This window comes from Primulina tabacum, chromosome 10 (genome assembly GCF_025594145.1).
Source record: "Primulina tabacum isolate GXHZ01 chromosome 10, ASM2559414v2, whole genome shotgun sequence".
Taxonomy (NCBI): domain Eukaryota; kingdom Viridiplantae; phylum Streptophyta; class Magnoliopsida; order Lamiales; family Gesneriaceae; genus Primulina; species Primulina tabacum.
This window is the reverse complement of record NC_134559.1, coordinates 24,802,241-24,817,361: the sequence shown is the minus strand read 5'-3', so window position 1 is coordinate 24,817,361 and position 15,121 is coordinate 24,802,241. Positions and strand designations below refer to the sequence as shown.

At 37.1% G+C, this 15,121-nt stretch overlaps 1 protein-coding gene across 1 annotated transcript; it reads right to left on the bottom strand.

Moving 5' to 3' along the window:
- Positions 1-948: 948 nt before the first annotated feature.
- LOC142505131 (vacuolar cation/proton exchanger 3-like) lies at positions 949-5,442 on the bottom strand. The gene is made up of 11 exons (XM_075617971.1): positions 5,077-5,442; positions 4,680-4,747; positions 4,490-4,518; positions 4,195-4,391; positions 3,328-3,540; positions 3,070-3,201; positions 2,815-2,931; positions 2,124-2,177; positions 1,905-2,021; positions 1,677-1,761; positions 949-1,437 (listed from the first exon to the last, which is right to left on the bottom strand). The coding sequence occupies exons 1-11, from the start codon at positions 5,335-5,337 to the stop codon at positions 1,373-1,375; spliced, it is 1,338 nt and encodes a 445-aa protein (XP_075474086.1). The 5' UTR covers positions 5,338-5,442; the 3' UTR covers positions 949-1,372.
- Between the last annotated feature and the right edge of the window lie 9,679 nt (positions 5,443-15,121).

Below are 15,121 nucleotides of genomic sequence, written 5' to 3'. Positions count from 1 at the left end.
CCAAGATCACCCAACACAAACACGAAAGTAAATTGAAAAAGAAATGAATTACGTTGTTCGGTCCTGAAACGACCTACGTCCACGGAAGAAAGAAGACCAACTCTTGTATTCAATCACTAGAAAGTATTTTGGAATTACAAAGACATGAGAGAAACATAATACTCAAGAGTTTACAATCAAGACTACTTCTCTTTGATCTATTTTCCTCTCGAGATGAAATCTCACTAGACCTTGATAACCTTTCTGTCTTTTTCAATTGAATCTCTTTTGTGTTGGGCAATATGAAGATCTTTGAATATATACACGGAGAGGTCATGATCCCTTGTTCAAAGACACACAGCTTAGCCAATGGCTCCTTCAACTGTTTCTTTTGCTCACCTCAAGGGTAACATAATATAACCGATGCAGCCAACTCAATGGCTTGTGGCACACACTGACTTCTTGGTCCATCCTTCCCTTCTGCTACTCCCTTCTTCATTGTGAGACACTAACCTATTCCACAACAGTTACATCATTTTCGAACTTCCGTAAACAATTTGTCAAATCTCATTTTATTTCAACAATATTCATATTTTATAGCAATCTTCCAAATTCACTTAGCCCAAGTATCATTAATTCAACTGAGTTTGCAAATCTATTTCCGCTCATTTTTCACCCGTGCTGATTTGCAACTCGGCTAGATTGAGATATATTTGATTGCCGAAAATTTTGTATGATCGTTTATTCAGTACTCTTCTAAACACACAGTTGAATTGTATAGAATACGTCGGTGGTGGTTTTTTCCCTAGCATTTTTATTTTTAAAAATTGGTGGAATAATCCGTCTAACCATAACCTAAAACGAACTGAGTTGGGTTGTTTTATCTGTTACGACAAATCATTAAACACAATTTCCATTAAAAAATTTCATATACTATTTCAATAATTAAAGAAAATACAACACCAAATATAATTTTAATAAATTTTGACACTGGCAAGAACAGAACAACCAAAATTACAACTTTATCTTACCATACAATATAAAATAAAACATTAAAGATAATAACCCCATAATTAAAAAAAGATAAGAACAAACAAACCCCAACTTGGCTGGCTGGCTACATATAACAGCCCCAACAGGTATATTATTCCAGAGCAAGAAGCCACTCGAAACAATCTGGAAACCCTTATTCAAAAACAGATTTACTCCAACATATTTAGCTACGTTTCATCCATGAATTCGAGAACCGGACGGGATCTCGATCAAAGAATGATAATAATGGATCTCATTGATCCTCGACTTCCGATTCCATCTAAAAGCTTGAAGTAATGAACGATGTGTTGCCGGAGCAATGTACTCTGCTGACTCTCCCTGCGTTCACTTGGAAATCGTTTCAGATTCTCATGATATCCAGACCCTGGGAGGTGCTAAGCTCTAAGTTTGCACCACTTTCATGGTCTGCACGCGAAAAAAATTTAATAAACAAAGACATTAAGTTATAAGATTGTAAAACAAAGGACACACCAATATTTAGTAAATAATCAATTTAATCCTCTAAGTTGTCGTTTGAATTTTTGTCCTCTAACTTGTCAAAAAATTTGTCTTAGTACAATAACTTTGTTTTTTTTTCCCTTTTTTAAACCTATTTCACCGTAGTATGGTTATTATTTGACCTCTTAGGATAATAAAATTCTTACTGGTTTTGAACAAGAAGAAGCATGCGCCAATGACAACATAGCACAGCAGAAGAACCAAACCCTTCATATAATGTGATGTTCCATCCTGTAAAAAAGTTTCCAAATTAGTCTCAATACATTACAAAATCGAAATTTTTTATAGGGTTTGTAATTAAATTGCCATTTAATCAACATAAATTTTTTTCCCCTTGTTTCTTGGACAAGATTTTATCATTGTAAATGACTTACTTGTAAAGTGAATGCTGTGACCAGAATTGATATGGCAAGAGTACTTGTTCCGAGGATACTGAAGTCGAGATCCATGTCGATACCCATCATCCACGAAACGAGTACACTTGTTGGGACCTAAACATTTAAAATTGTTTTTAATGAAAAAATATAAATTTTCTGAAGATTTAATTATAAATAATTTCCATTTCGAGTAATGATGTATATATAAAAACGTACCACGAACATGGCAATTTGTGTTGCTGAACCTAGTGCCACGCCTAAAGATATATCCTGCACCATATATAACTTAGATAAAATTCACTATAATGATGTTTCACAACATATTAATTAGTTCTGTTAAATGGTGATTCACATTTCTAGAACATTCTATAATTGTGTACAAGCAACCGGAATACTCTAGAAAAATGGTGAAGAGTTTGGAAGGCACTATAAGATTATGAAAGACCTTAGAAGACTGGAATACTCTTGAAAACTAGGGAAAATCCTGGAGATTTCTATAACAATCCAATAGTCTTATACTGCATAGACTCATACTAGAGTAGTACAAAATTTTCTAGAACAATGTATTAACTAGTATCTCTTGACACGCGATGCGTGCACACATTAGACATTCACTTGTAAATAGGGAGAGCACCAACACCTTCATTTGCTGAGCATCGGAAAAAATACAATCCAACAATCAAGTATCCACAAAGACAACACAAATTGTATAAAGTTCTTCAAGTAATAAAACTAGCTTTCTAGAATCAAGTCTTTTTCTCAAATAATTCCTCAAGTTAGTCATAAACTAGACATGGAGTATTCTCATAAAAATTATTCTCTCCCAAAATCATAAAAATTCACAAATATATAACCATCACAGATCAATTGTTTTTCACATATTTAATTAATAGTTAATAAAACTCACCAATTTGTTCTTGAATGCAAAAATGATGGCCCCGGCATGTTCTGCTGCATTTCCCACAATTGGTAGTAAAATCACACTGATGAAGCTGACGGATAACCCCCAAGAATTCGATGCATCCTATGTATATTTTGAACAAAAGATATATTAGAATATGAACAAATTATTTGATATTCTTAGCTTGCAGCATAATTGTATATAAGAACCAAAGTATGCTAAACTTTTTAACATAAGCATTTTATAAGTTTGTGTACTTACTTCGATTGTGGCAACTACGAACTCGGACAGAAGAGCTATGATTCCGGTCATGAGAACTAACCAAACAAATCCACTCCAAAACCCTATAACTGGGGTGTCATCTGATACATCGTCGTCAAAAACATCGTCTTCCTGCAAACAAGTCATTTTTCATTAACTTTTCGTTTTTTAAAAATGTATTTTTATTGAATCCTAGGGTAACAAGTAGTTGTCATACAAGATTAGTAATGTGCCAAAGAAATCTTGTAAGGGACTCACCTCTTGAGCTTCGAAGAATTGTCGATGAGTCCATAACTGGAAGATTAGATATGCAAGGTATACAATGAGCATGATAATGCAGCTTGCCCTAGACAATTGAAGTGTTCCAACTGCGGTTTGTTCCACAGATTTTCCAGCAAACTTAAACATCAAAGGCAGGACATGGCACAATAATCCCAAGAACAAAAGCGATGAGTTGACATCTGCCTGCTTCTGTAGTTTTGAAAGAAAAAAATTACATATGTATTAGGTCAATTTCTCATTCATTCACAAATTGAAGTATGTAAGTTCGACTTTATAAAATATTCCCAAATTTACTGTTATGATAAGTTTGGATCTAAAATCATTTAAATGGAAAATATTAATGCCTACAAATGATATATTCGTATTACCATGACTGGAAGCAAGCCTATGCAATTATATGAGCATCATGAATTCCGCAAGAAACTACTCGATCTATATCCATGCAATCTCCACGAAAAATGGTTAATCCAAATCGTCGTGTATGAGTCTATGTTAACACAATATCAACTCAAATGTCTCTTCCAACTCGATTCGGACAAGGGTATTATAGAATTTGCTCATTTTACTTGCTAATGACTCAAATTCAAGTCTTCACGTTCTTTTTTTAGACATCACACACATGATTAAAGAAGAATATATCTTTATCGACGATCAACTTCTGACTCCCTCTTTTCTCACATACGCCAACAAATGACAGAAAAAAATCCTAACAGACAACTATATTAGGATAAAGAGATCCCGTGAATCATCAGAGATGTCTTGTGTACTCTTATCCCATTGAATTCTTAGCTACATTTAAGTATGTGCAAATTAAGGGCACATATATGTCTTATATTTTCTTACTCTATCGAATTTTTGCTGCTTCGATATGTTGGCAATGCCACCACAGAAAAGGGAGGTGCCAAGAACCAAAAGAAGATTAGAGAGAATAGATCCCAATAGAGAGTATTTGACCACAGAAACTTTGTGGTTAGCAAGTGCCAGTATGGCTATTATCATCTCTGTAGCATTTCCACATGTTGCGTTCAAGAGTCCTCCAACTGCAAATTTACATAAAATGTAATCGATTATTTTAATCTTATACACATAATAAATAAATGGCTGAGATGTAACAATTTATTTGCATAGAATTAGTTACCTGTTGGCCCTGTGTAATAAGCGATTTGCCTGCATTAGGGAGTGAATGATAGACGCTGATTACTAAATTATCCTCGAATTAATATTTTAAATATTTTTAGAATTGAAAATAAACATGGAATATGATAGTTATAAGTGGATAATAAAGAAATTTCTTGAAATATATGTGTGGTATCGGTGTGTGGTCTTACTCCGTGAGAAAACTGACTCGTTCGGCGAGGGGAGTGATTCCGAGTAAGCTTAAAGCAAATACCCATGGCTGAGAAGAAGATGATCGAGACAATTAGTGTATATTATGAGTATTAATCAAGAAAAATATACTCACTAAAAAAAATTACTAAGAATATATTGTGGTAAAGTTTTTGCTAATTTCTTTAACACCCAAATAATATTTTTATATTCGATGAAGTAAACAAAAATAATAATCTCCATCTCTAACTTTTCTACGCTGCATTTTTTTCAAAAATCCCACTTCTCCACCCATTAAAAAACTCAATCCAAGTACAAATAAATGGATAAGAGGAGATGCTGAAACATATATAATCATCATGCAACGATGGTGGTGTCTCTGGTATTATGTATACTCACATTCCCAAAATGGCGATACTGCGCAACAATGGCGAAAGGAATTGCCAAGAACAGCACGGAGAGCTTGGTTCCCAGCAAAACCTCCTGCAGGTTTGCCAGGAAACTTCGCAGAAACCCGACCCTAACTCTGTTAACAAGAGTGAGATCGGATTTATTGCGCAGGGAAGACGAGGACATGTTGTGCGCTGTGCGGCCATGTCTCATATCCTTGCTGATCAGTCCCTTTATGCTCCCGTTCTCCATGGCCGATGCTTCCGCCATTTCTCAAATTTTTCTCGTGTTTAATCAACACTGTTGCATGTAAGAATGCCGAAAAGGTCTGATAAAACAAATGTCAAATGTGGTGCGTATGATGACCAAGTTTGCAGGCTGTGAGCTCTTGGGTTCCCGATGTTTGAGATAACCTCAAATTTATACGATAGTAGATGGCGCGGCGCTGTTGCTTCCGAGAAATTTCGTTGGTTTTTGTTTGTATTATAATTATAATTATAATTTCTAACTCCTACCAAAGCATATGGGCATAGAATTCTTTTTAGGCGGTTAATCACGTGCTAATATTTAGGTCCACGTAAAATATATATCTCGGAAATAAGAACACAATTTTGGAATTATTATTGTCTAGAATTACGATAATAAATAATAAATTACAATGAAAATAAAGTAGGAGTTCAATTAAATAATATAAATAAATAATTGAATGTAATTAGATTACTAGTTAAGTCTAGCGCTAACATCAATTGAAAAACCGCCACTAACATCTATTTTTTTTTTGTAGTGAGCAATGGCAGGTAAAACCAGAATATCTAAACACGTATATTAATCGAGTGTTGAATCATTAGAGTAGTAATTCTTATAAAATCTAACCAAAGATTCAACAAATATTGGACTTAAGCTAATATCAATTGATGTGATCCGGGTGAGTCGAGTGAGCTGGGTCGGGCCAATCCACTGAATCTGGTGAGAATTTTACTAAGGGAAAATGAGCAAGAAGATATATCTCGATGGAAAATTTATCTCTGTGGTATGGTTATAACTGTGTCCTGCAAACAAGAAGATGAAATCGTGAATGAGCGCCAGAGGGGTGTCCGACGTTGCCACTCCGATGCTTAAGTTAGCAGGTGAAATATGAAGGGAACCAGTATATAGAAATAAATGCTACTGGTGTGTATATGTCAATATGTTTGAATGAAATAAATCCAAAGCAAACCTGCTATTTATAGGAAGGAAGAGGAAGATTTTTTCCTTGTTTTCAGTGTCTACCTACCACTTATAGCTGCCACATACTTGTTGTCACGTCGTCTTGACTTTCTCATTATATCAAATCAGCAAGATTTTGTCAGGCACTCTTATCGAGAGAAGATATTACATGCTTATGCACTCGAGTGCAGTGCTATTATCGAGGCATCTTGGGTAGAGAACCATCACCCAGGAATTTGCCCGAGAGCTCAGGCCTCTGATTGCCCGGATAAATGATGTCTATATCACTCTCCTACTCGTCTACTCATGAGCCCCTTCTATAAGCTTATCCTGATCCGGGTTGTCCATGTACTTTTCTGGGTCATTGATAAGGCCAAATCTTGCAAAGATTTTAGAGATTTAATTTTATAATATTTGTCATTATCTAGAATTTTTATCCCTAATTATGTGATTATTTGAATTAATAATTTTAGATTTGAATAAAAGTGAAAAGTGTTTAAATTGATAGATTTCAAAGGGAACAAAATATCTAAAGAAAGGAAATAAAATATTCTTATATTCTATTCCTTGATAATATTGAAATTTTGGAACAATCTATGTAAATCTTTATAAATATCTTATCTAAACTTTATTTACTGGACACGGGCTTAAAAAGGAAAGGAAGGAGGAGGCCCATTTAAGAGAATAAAAAGAGGCGTGATGATATGAATCCACCTAACTCCACCTCAAAAGCTAGCTCATGAGAGGAGGATTGTGAATTCATATATATTTTGCCCAAGACAACTCTTGCTAACCGATGTGGGACACATCATTCCCGACCCCTTAAGACTGCACGTCCTCGTGCCAACTCCTTCGTTAACCCGCACTCCAGGGCACTTCCAGGCATTCCCGACCCCTTTAGACTGTACGTCCTCGTGCCAACTCATTCGTTATCCCGCACTCCAGGGAACTTCCAGGCATTCTCGACCCCTTTAGACTGTACGTCCTCGTGCCAACTCCTTCGTTAACCCGCACTCCAGGGCACTTCCAGGAACATGCACCCACACGACCAGTCAAGAGTATGGCTCTGATACCATATGATATGAATCCACCTAACTCCACCTCAAAAGCTAGCTCATGAGAGGAGGATTGTGAATTCATATATATTTTGCCCAAGATAACTCTTGCTAACCGATGTGGGACACATCACGTGAGGCGTGAAGCAGAGAGACATACGGAGATAAAGGAGTGTAACAGAAGACGAGGAGAAGCAAAGAAGACATAAAGCTACAGTGAAGTAGCAGCAGCGCGGAAGAAGAACATAAGGGAGGAAGATTGAAGGCAGAAGCAGGAGGAATTCCTCATACACGCTACAAATAATTGAGAATTCTTTTCATTCTTTCATAATTATGTTTTATCCATTTAATTTAAACATGGATTTGCACTTTTATTTTAAATTTATGGAGTAGATTTTTATAGACTAAGGCCACAATAGGGCCGAGACAAATTATTTTTGATGTTTTGAGTTTAATTCAATTCTATTATTTATTTTATTAATTGATTGATGTCGTTTATCTTGTGTTCTTTTAATCTGACCAATTAAATTGAATATTTGTTGGTTAATCTAAAACCGAAAGGCGATAGATTAATATTTGCTTCACACATCAATCAACACATGGTTAAATTGACTAAAATAGTATTCAATTTCAGTGTGCGACTTTAGGTTGAAAAACTTGAATTTCACAGCGATCTAATGCGGTTGAACCTAATTAAATTCAGTTAGGAATAATTGGAATGTTAGATTTAATCAGGTTTATTAATTCGAGTAATCGTTTAATAAATAATTTTGGAAACTCCGTCGTGAATTAAATAATTAATTTATTGAATATGAATTTGACACGTAGATTATAAGTTGTCTCGGTATCGTTGTGCGTCTTAGTCGTTTCTAAATAATTTGAATTTTCGTCTAATTTAATAATTTGGATTTTTTTGTTTTTGTTAATTTATTTAAAGTGTTTAATTAATTTATCTACCCTCATTTGAATTTTATTAGCCTTAATTAAGAAAAATAATTCATATTCTAGTATTTAAACATCGATCTCTGTGGGTACGATATCTGGACTCATCTCCAAATACTATTACTTGACCTAGTCCGCTTGCTAGATTAATTCTCAACCGAAATCGTCGGTCAGTCATCCATGACCCGGGCTCTTCCGGGAGTATCACCACACCCTCCTTAAATATCGGGCTAGATTCCTACTCATTGTCCTGATTCAACAGAAAAACAATCAACTCTTGTTATAAAAGTATCGGGGCATCATACCTCATGGACATACGATAAAGTGCTCGGGCCTCATGCCTCCCGGGCTTGAGAAGATTTTTGTCGTTTTGTATTCCTAGGTTGGTAGGGCTGATGTCATGATGACGTGTGCCCTATAATTTGAACGGTCCAAAAACATTTTAAATTCCGAGGAGGCGAACAGTCTGAGACATCTCGATTTCCGAGCCTGTCTTTTCATATTCCCACACAATTTCCGAGGCGCACCCTAATCGTCCGATTTCTCTTTAGATCAATGGTTGAGATCATTCTCCTTTTGTATATATAAAACGATGAACCCTCCTCATTTGTCACTTTTACAATTTTGAATTATCTTCCACAATTTTCTTCAGATATCTGACGTACTGTGCTCTGCAGCTCCAATGCAATCTCCCAAGTCTTTCTTCGATCCATCTCGTAATTTTTCTTCCTCGTTTTCTTCAAAAATGTCAAACACTACTTCTTCTACCTCTGGAGCAATTGTGTGAGGCTCGTCTGGCTACGAGTCTACGGCGATGCACTCTAATTCCTCCCCTCCCCCTTCCCCTTTTCGAAAACATTTTTCCGTTCGCCCTCCCTCAAAACCCAAAAAATTAACAACTAAACCCTCCTCTTCTGGCCCGTCCAAAGCTCTAAAAAAAGGAAAGGGCAAAGCTCGGGCTTCCTCCCCTTCTCACTCCGAGATTCCCGGGGTTCCATGGTTTGCTTCAATGAGCAGCACTTGCGCTCAAGAGCAGATGAAGAACTTCGGGCTCTCGGCTCTATTCCTTCTTCCTACCCTATTTTGATTCCCGGCCCTTCTGATAGGGCCGAACACCCTCCTCCTGGTTTCACTACTTTCTTCTGGAACCAGGTTAAAAATGGTCTTCGTTTTCCAGTTCTCTCCTTCTATATCGAGGTTGCCAAATTCTTTGGTGTCCCCGTGAACCAACTTCACCCTTATTCCTTCTTAATCATGGCCTCTACTTATAATCTTTTTAGGCTGCACAATCTTCTCATAACCCCTATGATTTTACACTACTTTTTCGTTTGCCGGATGGGAGATAATGCTTTCTCATTATCTGCCCGGCTGAAGCTTGCTTCATCGATGATATCCCATCTTCCTAGAAAGGGTGGAAAGGACGCTTCTTTTACATTCAACTCCCGGCTCCCTTTCCTTGCTTAACTGGTTTCCTTCCCACTCTTCCTTCACAACCCTCTCTTCCTCGATCCTATAAGTTTGAGGAACCTTATACCCGAAGCCAAGAATTGGTGGAGGGTAAAAAATTTTCTTCTTCTTCCCTCCTCTCGGAGGAAAAATTGATTGCTTACGGGTTGAGTGCCCGGGTAGAGGACCCAATCGACCTGGTAATAGATGAATTTGATGGCTCAGATGCTCAACCCGATAATTTCTTCCTTTACACTTTCTTGCTTTTTATCCTCTTTGTCTGTTTGATTTGTGTAGTTATCTTCTTTTTTTTTTCTTTTTCCTCAGATAATTCCAAAATGAAAGAGTGACATGATCGATTGGGGGGATCATCGTTGAGATACAATTTCTTGGTTCTTGAAATATTGAACACCGATTAATTAAATCCAGTTTGATATTCAAACCAAGCGGAAAACACTCGAAATAATCCTTCGTAGAAATCGATTAAATATTTTGTAAATCATTTAAAATATATGCAAGTTGAATGGGTAAAAATATTTTGGTTGAAGCATTTTATCAAACACTTGTATGCAATATTTTGGTATTTGAAGAACACATATAATCTTTCAATAATGCATCTTTAAAACTATGAAAATGAAAAGTAAATACAAGAAATAAATAGACACGAATTTGTTTATGGATGTTCGAAAACTTCAAATGCTCCTACGTCACCCCTTCTTCCCCTTGGGAAGGATTCATTAGAAGAATTTGATTTATACAACACTTTATACAAACCCATTCAGCTAGGACTTACGCTACTGCTGAACTCCTAGCACTCAAAATTGTAGGCAGCACCTCACATTCAGCATATTGTTTAATGTCTCATATGCAAAGACTACAAACACAATGTTTTACGTCTTTGTGTAAAGTCTCACTCAACTAATATTTGAAGTTCAACTCTCTTGTATATGTGTGAGTGATTGTGTGTGAGGAATTTATCCTTTACAGTGTACATCTCAAATGCATCCTCACACAAGGGCTTGTGCTCTCAACTAGCTGAATTCTTCATGTTAACTGCCCATGCTTTGAATCCTCTTCAAAAGCTCTTGTTTGATCTTCACAATGATATATATGTTAAACACAAGAATATGACAGTTTGGAAAGTTTTTGTACTGTTTCTGATATTGCAACGGTCAATTCGCCTTACTGGACATTTTCACGACTGGTCAACTCTTGTCAACTCAACTGATCGTTCAGTTCAACTGGTCAACAGCTGGTTCAGTTCAGTTCAGTTGGTCAGCTGCTGGTTCGGTTCAGTTCAGCTGGTTCAGTTGGTCTGGTTTAGTTCAACTGGTTCAGTTTCAGTTGGTCAACAGTTGTTTCAGTTCAGTTGGTTGGTCAGCTAGTCAGCAGCTATTTAAGTTGGTTCAGTTTCAGCTGGTGTGCTGAAATCAGCCTACCTGATTTCAGTTTGTGAAGAACCAATAGCTTCATCGTCATTTATCAGCATCTTAAGCTTCGATTCAGACTTTGACTTCTAAAGATGATTTTTAGATCATTGTCTTATCTTTCCAAGGCATACTTAGTCGCTTCATTTCAATAAACGAGCTGAGAGATATGACCATAATACCGCAACAACTCATACCCAACTGATTGTTGTTTTCGTGCAATCGATTCGATAATTCAGCGATCAGTTAGACATTGATAAAATCCGAATTTGCCCCACTGATGTGAATACGACTTGTTCCAAATTGAGTTTTTGGATCAGTCTAGTTGGCAGATTGGCATCCAGTTGAGAGATAACATCAAAACACCGAAACTTGCTAGAAATTCAGTTTGTGCAGAATTCAATTTCAGCTTGCTTCTTGTTTTACTAACTTCACACTTAGTAAATATGTTAGAAACACAACAACAAGTTTTGTTAACATCAAAATCAAGATTACGAACATGAAATGTTCCAACAATCTCCCCCTTTTTGATTGTCACAAAACTTGGATAAATAATCAATTCAACTAACATATTTCTCCCTTTTTTGTTGAATCAAAAACTAATATTTTCAAAACAGTTTAAGCACAAAATTTTCTCCCCCTCAATATTTAAAAATAATCTCTCCATTACAATTAAAATGAGTTCTCCCCCTATATTTTTGAAATTTTGAAAATTATAAAAGAAGAGGGATAACTAACCAATTTTCTCCATGACTCATTTTCTACCGCAGCACATATGCTCTGTCTTCCATGAATGAACTGCTTTTTCTTGTGAATAAATAGGCTGCAAATTTTATACCGCTGTAAACCATTATGAGTCTAGTTTGCAACGTAAAAGGCGGTTTGTCATTTGGACACTCGAGCAAGGAGATATGTCATTTTTCCTACGGTCGCTGCAAGCTGCACGAAAATTCAGTTTTGAATATATATGATTAAAAATCTGAAATTTTCGAATTTTAAACGTCAAAATAAGTTTCAATGCTCTTTCAAGAACAACCCGCTCTGATACAAATTGACATGATCGATTGTGAGGGATCATCGTTGAGGTACAATAGCTCGGTTCTTGAAATATTGAACACCGATTAATTAAATCCAGTTTGATATTCAAACCAAGCGGAAAACACTCGAAATAATCCTTCGTAGAAATCGATTAAATATTTTGTAAAGCATTTAAAATATATGCACGTTGAATGAGTAAAAATATTTTGGTTGAAGCATTTTATCAAACACTTGTATGCAATATTTTGGTATTTGAAGAATACATATAATGCTTCAATAATGAAACTTTAAAACTATGAAAATTATAAATAAATGCAATAAATAAATAGACACGAATTTGTTTATGGATGTTCGAAAATTCAAATGCTCCTACGTCACCCCTTCTTCTCCTTGGGAAGGATTCACTAGAAGACATGGATTTATACAACACTTTGTACAAACCCATTCAGCTAGGACTTACACTACTGCCTAACTGAACTCCTACCACTCAAGATTGTAGGAAGCACCTCACAATCAGCATATTGTTTAATGTATCATATGCAAAGACCACAAACACAATGTTTTACGTCTTTGTGTCAAGACTCACTCAACTAATATTTGAAGTTCAACTCTCTTGTATATGTGTGAGCGATTGTGTGTGAAGAATTTATCCTTTAAAGTGTACATATCAAATGCATCCTCACACAAAGTCTTGTGCTCTCAACTAGCTGATTCTTCATGCTAACTGCTCATGCTTTGAATCCTCTTCAAAAGATCTTGTTTGTTCTTCAAAATGTTGTATTTTTTAGGCCCCAACAATGATATATACGTTAGACAAAAGAATATGACCATTTGGAAAGTTTCTGTACTGTTTCTGATATTGCAACGGTCAAATTCACCTCGCTGTACATTTTCCAGACTAGTCAACTCTGTTCAACTCAACTGGTTGTTCAGTTCAACTGGTCAGCAGCTGGTTCAGATCAGTTCAGTTGGTCAGCTGCTGGTTCGGTTTAGTTCAGCTAGTTCAGTTCAACTGGTTCAGTGTCAGTTGGTCAGTAGCTGGTTCAGTTCAATTGGTTGGTCAGCTGGTCAGCAGTCGGTTCAGTTGATTCAGTTTCAGCCGGTGTGCTGAAATCAGCCTACCTGATTTCAGGTTGTGCAGAACCAGTAGTTTCATTGTCATTTATTAGCATCTTAAGCTTCGATTCAGACTTTGACTTTTAAAGATGATTTTTAGATCATCGGCTTATCTTTCCAACGCATATTGAGTCGCTTCATTTCGATAAACGAGCTGAGATATATGACAAAAATACCGCAACTACTCATACTCAACTGATTGTTTTTTTCGTTTAATCGGTTCGATAATTCAGCGACCAGTTAGACCTTGATAAAATCCGAATTTGCCCAACTAACGTGAAATACGACTTGTTCCAAGTTGAGTTTTCAGATCAGTCCAGTTGGTGGATTGTTATTTGATTCATTCAGTTGAGAGATATCGTCAAAACATCTAAACTTGCCAGAAATTCAGTTTGTGCAGAATTCAGTTTCAGCTTGCTTCTTGTTTTAATAACTTCACACTTGAGTAAATATGTTAGAAACACAACAACAAGTTTTGTTAACATTAAAATCAAGATTACGAACATGAAATGTTCCAACAAAGAGGCTTTTTCCAGGAGGTGGGAAGCCGAGAAGACAACAAGAGAAGAAGCTGGCAGGCCTGAAAGCGGCTGCTGAGAAGAAGAAAATAGCCCAGCCTCCTAAGGTTGGTGCCCAATCGTCTTCTGCAGCTGAGGAAGAGTTGGCCAGGCTGGACCACTCCACTCGGGTTGAAAATCAACAAGAGATGGAGGTGACTTTGTGCTGAATCCCAAGAAGACTCAGAGGATCATGTTCTTCTCATTCATGGGGGAAAAAAAAGCAGTGTCCAGCCCGGAACCGATCCTTATTGAGGGCAACAAAGGAGGAAACCAGGGTACCTCCGAAACAACTCAATCCCCTTCTTCTCCTCCAACTCAACCCCTCACTGAGCCTCTTCAACCTGGCTCGCAGGGATCCCGAGGCAAAATTTTCTTGGAGGGGGCTTCCTCCATGGGGTTGAAACTCCTCAAGCAGATGCTTATTCCTGCTGAGAAGGCACATTTGAAGAACTCCAGCCCCACCCCCAAACTTTTTGAGGGATCTAACCGGATCCTTTCTGTAAGTTTACTTTCTCTTTTTTTTTACTAACTCCTTCTGAACAGGGTGTTCAAATGCTGGTATCGTCTTTGAAGAGGTAGCAGCGATGGCTACCAAAGAAGGCAGTCGAGCCCGGGCCACTCAAGAGCTTCACGAGCAACTCCAAGGTGAGCTGTCTCGGGTTCGATTAGTTCACGAAGAAACAGTTGCCAGCCTTCAAGCTACTTTAGATAAGGCCAACCAGCAACTGGAAATAACTCAAGCGGATCTAGCTAAGGCCCAAAATGGTGCTGACGAGGGCCTTGTCCAGGAGAAAACCCTACGGGAGACTTTTTTTTTCTTAGAATCAAGGAATTGTTCTTTGACCAATGAGGTGGAGAGACAAATGTCCCAAGCAAGTGCTGCTGAGGTTGCCCTGGCTGCTTCCAGATATGCCCAGGACAAGTGGCAAGTCTCCTTTCTCCAATATTCGGAGTTCAAGAAGGCCGTTGAAGATCGGGCTTACTCCTTCTTCCAGACTAGCTTTGACAAGCGCCGAGAGCAATTTGAAGAAGTCGGGCTCCTTTCGGAATATAGGGAAGATTTTCCCATTTTGTTCGGGCTATAAAATCCCTTCCCAAGGATGTCGAAAAGGAGTAGGTTCCAAAATAAGAGGACCAGCCGGGCTCCAAACAAATAGATTTAGAGTAGGATTGTAATTCTTCCTTTCCTTGATTTATTGTAATCTCTGCCTTCGGACTTTTATAAATGAAATATCTTTTCCTTTTAACTGATTTCTTTTTCTTT

Bases quoted from the DNA above. Each gene is read 5' to 3' on its own strand.
- LOC142505131 (XM_075617971.1), bottom strand. From the start codon at position 5,337: ATGGCGGAAGCATCGGCCATGGAGAACGGGAGCATAAAGGGACTGATC. The intron at 3,541-4,194 runs GTAAGAAAATAT...TCAAAACTACAG, and splicing joins AGCAGCAAAAATTCGATAGA to AAGCAGGCAGATGTCAACTC. The intron at 2,932-3,069 runs GTAAGTACACAA...AAATATACATAG, and splicing joins TCGTAGTTGCCACAATCGAA to GATGCATCGAATTCTTGGGG.